This window comes from Xenia sp. Carnegie-2017, unplaced genomic scaffold (genome assembly GCF_021976095.1).
Source record: "Xenia sp. Carnegie-2017 unplaced genomic scaffold, XeniaSp_v1 HiC_scaffold_24, whole genome shotgun sequence".
Lineage (NCBI taxonomy): Eukaryota > Metazoa > Cnidaria > Anthozoa > Malacalcyonacea > Xeniidae > Xenia > Xenia sp. Carnegie-2017.
This window is the reverse complement of record NW_025813487.1, coordinates 9611594-9621555: the sequence shown is the minus strand read 5'-3', so window position 1 is coordinate 9621555 and position 9962 is coordinate 9611594. Positions and strand designations below refer to the sequence as shown.

The window sequence follows — 9962 nt, the reverse complement described above, 5'->3', positions numbered from 1 at the left end:
GTCATCATTGATATGTTAGCATGCGGAGAAACCACATCACACATGCAAACGCAAACCATTTCCGTGGAATTTGGAACAGGACGTTGCTTTGTAAATATAAGCTTTTATCGCGGAATGTCGTGCGTGTGCTTGGCATTACGGTTTAGAATGGCTTCAGTTCGTTTCTTATAAAATGACATAATGATATTTGTTGAACGTCACATATTAACTGAGTCGAGAGTGGACTCTATAAAGGGGAATGTTGATTCGCCCAGTTGCACATCATGATACGACTGAAAGCAATATGTTACAGAGGCTTAGGAATATGCCAAGTGCTTTAATGCATCCTTACTTGAAAGGCGACAGGCGTGTGGCTCTGTCTTTCAAATCACAGCAGTCTTTTTTCTAAAGAAGAAACGTGGCTGGCCATTTACTTTTCGTGCAAGTGAGTACTTTATCAATGCTATTGTGGGCACCGGCCGTCGTAGGATGATGGTGGAGGTGGTGGTGGTGGGGGGGGGGTTCATTTTATAATTCTGTGGAGGTTGGTTGCAATCCAAGAATAAGAGCGAAAGCTGTTCAATATTTTTTAATAACCTCTACTATTTTATACTAAGCAATACTGATCATTTTTGAATGCAATAATTGCAAAATATGTCTAGATACATTTGGGATTTGGGCTGATAAAATAGCTATAAAGAACTTTCTAATTCGCTCAGCATAAAAACTGAAATGACGAAGACTGCGTTGAATTTTGCAACTTTTACTACTTTTTCAACTCGAATCTCAGCAATTAAAGTTATGTTTGTTAGGTTTTGTGATGTAGCCATCTATCTTCTTTAGTATATATTGACTTACACCAACAAATAGAGATATTACAGATAACTGTTATGAAACATGTTATGTTAGGTGAATTGTGTGTATTTTGCACAGCATTCAAAGATACAGACTACCTGTTATCAGCTTTATCTTAAATTTTTGGTCTTTCGATGACAAATAAGAAATTCCTATTTCGAAGCAAGTTCTCACTTTTATGTTTTATACAATACAGCGTTACGTATATAAAACATGTCTTGGTACGTCCACAATGCATCTTAACACATTAATAACCAAATTTTGCTAACGGTTTTGAAAAACATAAGACATTTAGGCTAGCATTCTATTTCCAAGTTAGCAGTTTTGCAAAACAATCCGTCACGCAAGTAAAACAGTCCACGCGAGATACACGCGAAGCGGCAAATCAGCTTCTAAGTGGCTTCATACAAGTCTAGGCATGTATTTTCAATATGAATATATTGGCCACGATCAAGGCATGTATATTGTGAGTTAGCCTTCAAGTTGTTGTAGAGTTCAGTGGTCATGCCACGTGTTTCAATGTATGTAAAGTGACATATAGTCATATGTCGTGTTCATTCAAATCTCAGCCATTTTGCTAAAGTATTTAGTTGGAATAGACAAACATTATTGCGCTTTTATTCACAATTGATAGAAACCAATCGATTGTTACCATATTAGTGATATGTGAGCTATGGCTAGTTATATTATGATCATGTTAGGCCATTGAAATGTAAGAATGATTCACAAATCTTGTCAAATTGAAGAAAACGTAATATATTTCAAATATCAAGTAGGCTATTAGCCTTTTCTAGAATCATTTATATTGAAAATGTTGATTTATAAAAGGAGTTTTCACTTGGCAGTTATTATTTTAATCTTGATTCAAGACTACACACCAATCATTCTTTTATGCTTCAAACTAATTTCATCTTATATTTGTTAAAGAAATATATATTAAGGTATTTTTTATGTACAACTATTTAAAGCAGAGTGAAAATGCCAGTGGTTTCGGGGTTTTTGCTTCCGAATTTGGCTAATGTTGCAAATGACTTTCTGCAATCGCTCTATCAAGCTCTATGTTGGCACGTGATCGTCATTCACAAATCATTAAGGTATTCTTGCTTTCTATTGGCTCATGGTATTCATACTCTGTCATTGAAAATGACCTTGGTTTGATTCATTGCATTCATTACATTCAAGTAATCGTAGTGGCGAGTTTGCAATTCTGTGTTTTTGAAGATGACCAAAATACTTTCCATGAGATTGAATCTGCTCAGCTAAATATTTCAACCGAAGGTAAATATCATTCGTTATCTATTAGCTGCTCAAATTATAGTTACTTTTTAGAATTATGGCATTCGGTTGTTAATTGGTATTGCGCGTTGTACATGTTAATTCCTTGGACATTCAACATCAATTTGTTGCTAAAAATTCGTTAAAATGTATTGTCGTAGTTAATCCTATCATACAAAATACACAAGTTAGTATTTTTTGTGGTTCGTGAGATTTCATTTCATTTACTTCCTGTTTAAAATGTATTTATCTTCCTCGTTGCTGTCTCCAATCACAAATGAGCATGAACTGAAGTTCGAACTAGACAGACGCGCAAAAATAAGTTCACCATTATCGATTTCAATGAAATTCGAAGGAAAAAGAACAAAGAAGAAAGGCTTGGAATGGAAAATTGGGGAAAACCCAGAAAACGGGGAATTACCGTTTAACAAAAAATTTCGGGGAATTACCATTAAATGAAAAAATACATTTATCGAAATCTTTCTATGTATTGACGAAATTCCTTTTTATTTGATAACGCAGTCTTAGTTCTGGTGAAATGGGAATTTATCCTTTGAATAGCATTTGAACTCCTTACTGCACAAATTGGCGTGCGTGCGTGACCATGTTGAATATAAATTATAAGCCTTTCGCACAACCTGTACGAAGTGCTGGTTCACTGCTCTCGAGACTTCACTCGAACGATGGGACTGTATTTTGACAATTGTATTTAACACTTGATAGGATATTTACAGTGGTTTGTGCACGATTTGTGGAACGGAGTTCCAAACGTTGGTTCTTTGCGACACAAATATGTTATTGAAACGTTGACATTACGGCCAACCGTCAATCTTATAATTACATTTCTTTCAGGTGAAGCACTTTTTGAAGACGGTTTTTGGTGCCCCTTACGACGAAAACTTTTATAATGCAGATTGGATGTTGGGTCCAAATCATTTTTGTTGGCAAGCAATCTGTTCAATTCCTTACCACATCGCCTCTTACGGAAGCCGTGTTACACCACAAAGTTTTGAAGACGCTGAGAAAATTATAGAGAAAATTTTATCGAACAGGCATTCGATTTTTCAATTCAAGTAAGTGTTGTGAGCAGTGTGACCAGACAAGTTTTTTTACCAGATTCGGTTAGATGAGATTAGACATTCCCTCTGTTCTGAATTTGCGGCAATACAACTTTGCAATCAGCCATTAGAAAAGTAATTTAATCACCCTCAGTCAAAATATGGATTGTGTTGCACAAGCTATCAAAATTTCAAACAATCTGATTACATGGTGGCATTTCAAAACAAGGTCATTAAAACTTAAAATTTTTCGTTTTTGCCTTTCAAACCAAGTTTCATCACAACTTTTGCTCTTGAAGGAATTGGCTTGAGTTAACAGGTTACAGTTGTCAGGGTTTGATTTTCTCGGTGGCGTTGTCAGCCTAATATTTTTTCCCTATTATTTAAATTTGACTACATTTTCACCATTCATATCTTTAGAAAGCTCTGATCACTGGGATTAGTTCTATAATGTTCTGATCACAGGGATTAGTTCTATAATGTTCTGATCACTAGGATTAGTTCTATAATGTTCTGATCACTGGGATTAGTTCTATAATGTTCTGATCACTGGGATTAGTTCTATAATGTTCTGATCACTGGGATTAGTTCTATATTGTTCTGATCATTGGGATTAGTTCTATAATGTTCTGATCACTGGGATTAGTTCTATAATGTTCTGATCACTAGGATTAGCTCTATAATGTTCTGATCACTGGGATTAGTTCTATAATGTTCTAATCACTAGGATTAGTTCTATAATGTTCTGATCACTGGGACTAGTTCTATAATGTTCTGATCACTGGGATTAGGTATTTGTTGTTCTCATTCCTGGGATAATTCTGTTATATACTCTCGACCGGAGCAGTTTCATACTGCTACACACAATTCAAAAGAAAGTGATCGGAAAAAGTCGATTGCGCGACAATTTGCCCTGAATTGAAATCAGCCTTAACGTTCTAGTCCTTGGGATTAGCTCTATGTTCTGATATTTCCATGTTCTAATCCCTCTGATTAGTTTTGGGATGGTCCTGCTATGTAAAGTACAGGATATTGTCATCATTCATTTTTTTAAAATACAGAATGATTTAACAGAATTAAATAATCTGGCTTGCTGCACGTTAACCTTTTTAATTTAAAAATAACATTCACAGGAAAGTATACAATTTGTATTTTAAGATCAAACATGCAGCTAGGCGTTCGAACTGGAATGGTTCGCTCCAAATTCAACTGTATCGCCGGCATCAACGCGTTTAAACAGATTTTCAAGAAAATTTCAAGTAAAAATAACGCTAGTGAAGTGGTGAACGAGTGGTTTGTAGATGTGTACACTAAAGAAAAGTTCATCAAGAATTTGTCGACGAAAGATCGAGAGAAATGGATGGTAACATACAAGAAAAATTTTACCCAGTCAGTTAAAGAAAGTTTGATTGAAGGTAATGAGCAGAGTCAAAAAAAAACTTCAAAGCCTTGTTAGTCGATAGACCTAGGAAAGTTTTAAGATCATGGCCCTTTTAGTGAAGTTACTAGACTAGAGTATATGGTATATCAGGACTCAAGTTTTAACATCAGATCACTCTTGTTGAAGACACTTGACTGGAATACATAAGGACTGAGCTTCCAAACTTCAGATCACTCTTGGTAAATACACTAGACTGGAATATATAAGCACAAAATTTTCAACATCAGATCACTCCTGATGAAGACACTAGACTGGAGTATATAAGAACACAAGTTTCAACATCAGATCACTCCTGATGAAGACACTAGACTGGAGTATATAAGAACACAAGTTTCAACATCAGATCACTCCTGATGAAGACACTAGACTGGAGTTCATAAGGACTCAAGTTTCAACATCAGATCATTCCTGATGAAGACACTAGACTGGAGTTCATAAGGACTCAAGTTTCAACATCAGATCACTCCTGATGAAGACACTAGACTGGAGCTCATAAGGACTCAAGTTTCACTCCTGATGAAGACACTAGATTGGAGTTCATAAGGACTCAAGTTTCAGCATCAGATCATGCACTCCTGAGGAAGACTCTAGACTGGAGTATATGGTGTATAAGAACTCAAGTTTCAACATAAGATCACTTGTGATAAAGGCACTGGATTGGAGTATTTGAAGATTCAATATAAGATCACTTTTTAGGAAAATACCAAGACAAGAACTCAAGTATCAAAATTGAGTCACTCTTCATAAAGACATTTTATAAAGCAATTCAGAAATTTAAACTTTCTAAAATAAACATTGTTTTTGGAATTGGCAAGCCTGTAGTCGATCTTGTTAAATACATGGAAAATGTACATCTACGACATTGCCTTCCATTAAATCATGCCAGTGGTCTTGCCAATCTTCCAGTGAAGTATATATATGTCGATGGAAAGAGAACAGATAATCGCACTACCAGGAGATTTCCTATCACAAACACGATTATTGATGGAAAGAAATCGTACAAAGACATTTTGGCTTTTTTTACTACGAGTGACATTACTCCTGAAAGAGTAAACGAAATCGGACATGAACGATTGAATGTCCTCTATCCTCAGGTAAAGTTTTTTCCTGTGATTTAATAAAGGAATATCTCAAGAAAGGTTTTATCTCTTAAACGTAAAGAAATCTTTGTTATGCACTCATTTTTAAATTATATTAAACTCTCCTACATAGGAATGTTTCATCAAGTCCTATTTGAACGAATCTGAAGGACAAATAAATTAAAAAATGTCTTTATTATCATATCAGTTCTTTCCTGTCTGTTTTCGTAAAATCCTTGTCAAATTATGCTTTGGCTCCCTACAAAATTGTTTGTTATAGGTCGTAGAAATCGCTAAAAATGTCACGGGACTGTCAAATGAAACCGCCGCCATAACAGCTTTTCGTAAGATACTGGCAAATCAAACGACATATTACAACAAGAAGCCTTTTTCCGAGATTGAATCAAATGCTACCGCCCACCAACGCTGCACAGACATCGAAAGTGCTCGAAAGTTTTGTCCCGAACGCTACAAGTCATTGAAGGCTTGGATAGCGTCCTGTCGAAAGGTCATGAGCATGCTAGCACCAAAAATTATCAATTTGTTTTATCATACTGGTGAATGGATAACAGTTCCGAACTGCCCTATTGAAATGGAGCCTAGTTTTAATCCTTCGGCAGGAGCGCAGTTCTTCCGACGCACTGCTAAGTCGTGTACAACTCCTGCAAAGTTTGGTCTACCTTTCTTTCTAGAAAATCATGGTCCTCGGTTTTCGGAGTGGTCCGTAACAGCGCACGAGTCGTGGCCTGGACACCACACTCAAATACAAAGTGGGTTTTCCATGTATTAATCTAGTTTAGTTTCTTGTGTGGCCAGAAAGTAGCGTATGCATGTTAGTCTGAGTATAGGTGTTAATCAACAACAGAGAACGGGAATAGTTTTTGCATCGTCTAAAATGTATAACAATCAAGATAACGTGTGTGAACGTAGCAAGTGATGAATGATTAACAGAAAGCTAGAACAGTCTCTACAGTATTTTAAATAGATAAGAAATAAGATAACGTGTGTCAGTGTAGGTAGTAATAAATGAACAACAGAGAACGACAACAATCTTTACAAGAAATAATATAACGTGTGTTGATGTAGGTAGTGATGAATAAACAAAAGAAAACGTCAAGTTAAATAGTTATTTTTGCTCTGAGCTCAAGAAAGGAGACTTTTATTTTAAGGTCATATAGAATATTTCAAAGACCCTTACGGTGGTCTGCCGAAATGGTTGGACGATAGAACCTATTACACATTCTTTACCGAAGGCTGGGGTTTGTATTCGGAAAACCCCGTCATTGCCGAGGACACCGACACCTACGAAGAAGAGCCGATGCAAAAGTTTGGCATGCTAAAATGGCAGGTACAAAACAAAATAATAGATTCTGGGTGAGTCACAGTTGTACTCGTTAAAACAAGCTATATGTTGCCAGGCAACGTTCCACACTATCGTTATGTGTCGTGCGATTAGTATGACAAAGGTCCTACCAAACTGATTACATTAAACTATTACTAAACTGATTACATTAAACTACTACTAAACTGATTACATTAAACTACTAAGAAACTAATCACATTAAGCTACACAAATAAATTGATGTATGAGAATGATGATCTACTTCATGATATTTGTAGCGCTTTTCATAATGAATAGCATTGCAATTGTGTAGGAAAGTAGAATGATCTTTATTTGTCATGAAGGCCATGGTTTGCTCATGATACATGAAGCCATTTACGAGAGAGATATATCGTGGAAGTGGTATATACCAATGGAAACTGCAAGCAAAATATATATAAGGTTGCCTGAATATACAAGCTGTTGAAAACATTGCAGTATCCTTGGATATCATTAGTTATTTTGTAAGAAATAGTCTGAAAATCAAAAAATCCCATTCGAACCGTGCTTCCTAAATGTTTAAATCAACTAGCATATGTGTGTAGGTTTGTGTTTTTTGTCTAGAAATAATTCCCATCAATTTTTGTTGGGTGTACATTAAACAATTTAATATGACAATTTTATCAATTATTATTTTCATTTAAAGGTATGGAGAGCTCTACGTTTGATTGTTGATACTGGATTACATTATCGTGGAATGAATAGGTATGTGACGTAGCAGTTATACTCTCCCATGCCTTAGATAATGAATAGGTATATGACGTGGCAGTTATACTCCCCCATGCCTTTGATGATGAATAGGTATGTGACGTAGCAGTTATACTCTTCCCATGCTTTAGATAATGATTAGGTATGTGACGTAGCAGTTATACTCTTCCTATGCTTTAGATAATGATTAGGTATGTGACGAGGCAGTTATGCTCTCCCCATGCCTTTTATAATGAATAGGTATGTGACGTAGCGGTTATGGACTCTCTTCATGTATTACATGGCATTGATGTTTTCTGCACGTGCACTTGCTATAAAGTGAAAAAAATTGCAAAATCCCGAGTATACTAGAAAATCAAGTTAGACTAATAGAGAGAAGTTGGAGAGACTGAAATTGGATTAGGAAAGAATGTGTTCACTTTGACTAACGTATCTATATTCCTCTATTCATCTCCAGCCTTTTTTTACATCATAATAATTTCCCACACGAAAGGCCGTAAAAAACTCCGACCATCTTTTTATCTCCCACTCTCAGTAAATTAAAACTCAACGGGAAATCAATCTCGCTGTGAAATTGTAACAAAATAGGAATGCTATTCATTGATTTAGGCGTTTGTATTTTTGTCTGAAAGTTACATGTAAAGATCAAAATAATCACTTCCTTTGTATCAAAATTTCAAACAAATCAAATGTGTTTAGGTTTTCATTTTAAAATGCACTTTTGTACTTACTGAATTAGGTATTTTAATGATTAGAAATTAATATTGAAACCAGAATCGCATTTGCACTTTGGCGTGAAAATCTATTTAGGCCCCAGTGTAGCGTACCAAGACAATAATAGAAACGATTCCAGTGAAATAAAACCTTCAGGGGGACAAATGGAGAAAATACGATACATGGATGTTTAGCCTATTATTTTGAATTGTAATACATGCTTTACAATTGCATACTTTTAAGTCATAGACTCATTTTTATCCACCACAAACGTTTAACTATGAATAATAGTTTTATTATTTGGACTTCCCAGAAGCAAAGCCTTATGGTACTTCGCGCACTATGCCTGGGACGAGACAGATCTTGCTCGAAAGGAGATAACTCGGTACCAGGGTTCTCCCGGACAAGCTACAGCGTACATGTTGGGTCAGCAGAAACTCGTTGAGCTTAGAAACTATGCAAAGAAACAACTGAATGATACATTCAAGATTCAAGAGTTTCATTATCAGGTTTTGTCTCAAGGTTCTGCGCCTGAGGCATATCTTAACAAACATGTTAAAAAATTTGTGCAGTGTAAGCTTGGGAAGCTGACTGGCAAGACATGTGATGTTATCCTAAAACCACCAAAGAAAAGTAACTCGCCCCAGGTCGTCGATGATTATGAATCGCCCCAACCACCTAGAACTCATTATATTTAGTATTTTTACCATTCATGTACGTTATGCATTTATATTCTATCACCTTCTACCTCCGCATAGTGACTAGCTTTGTACTCTTAGTCATAATTTCTTACCATTCCCTTCGTCTTTCGCCTTTTACATTCTGTTATCGTCACACAAACACAAACGCGCAAATGCATAATCAATATTCTTTGTTGTCAGAGTGATAACACGGGTTAGGGTCATTGAGAGCTCCATCGAAATTCATTGCATTTGATATATATATATGACAAGAATTGACAATTTTTAAGAGATCTATAATCACGTGAGTAGAGGTTGTTTTTCTTCCATTTGCCAAGGTTTGTGAAAAAGTTGTTTTTTCGTTTCCCCAATAGTTTTTTCGAGGAGTTTTTTTTAACTGTTGTGGTATACGTAAAGTATTCATATTTATTACACGGCATAAGGCATACGTTTATAGGTAAGTTTGCCCATAGATGGACAATATTTACTTCAGAATATTTAGACATAAATATTTATTTCTCAAATTATAGTTTTCAGTAGCGTGCTCCCTAGTTTTGATAGCAAATTTGGCATTAAAATCTTTACTTGTTTGTCAAGAGCATTCATCGTTGATTCTAGTTTCTACAGGATACACTATTTCAAAAGGAATGCTTCGAAAATGCCGAGGAGTATTAATATAGAAAGAACTCTTTTATCATTGTAGCGAGAGACTTGCCCAGCGGAAATCGAATTCGTGTAATAAAAATCAATGCCCAACATAAGTTTTCATTAGAGCCATAGAAATAGACCAAA

The 9962-nt window shown here is 35.6% G+C and overlaps 1 protein-coding gene across 3 annotated transcripts in view; it reads left to right on the top strand.

The window, feature by feature from the left end:
- Window positions 1–1981: 1981 nt before the first annotated feature.
- LOC124451071 overlaps window positions 1982–9962 on the top strand; it is a 29893-nt gene continuing 21912 nt past the window's right edge. Inside the window, exons 1-8 of one of the 3 annotated variants that reach the window (XM_047001701.1) lie at window positions 1982–2112; window positions 2962–3182; window positions 4326–4582; window positions 5305–5702; window positions 5968–6457; window positions 6857–7035; window positions 7715–7773; window positions 8804–9771. In XM_047001701.1, coding sequence (XP_046857657.1) covers window positions 3028–3182; window positions 4326–4582; window positions 5305–5702; window positions 5968–6457; window positions 6857–7035; window positions 7715–7773; window positions 8804–9188 — 1923 coding nt within the window. In that variant the 5' untranslated portion in view covers window positions 1982–2112; window positions 2962–3027 and the 3' untranslated portion in view covers window positions 9189–9771. Of the gene's footprint in view, window positions 2113–2961; window positions 3183–4325; window positions 4583–5304; window positions 5703–5967; window positions 6458–6856; window positions 7036–7714; window positions 7774–8803; window positions 9772–9962 lie in introns of those variants that run through there. The other 2 variants (XM_047001702.1, XM_047001703.1) reach the window with 2 other exon arrangements.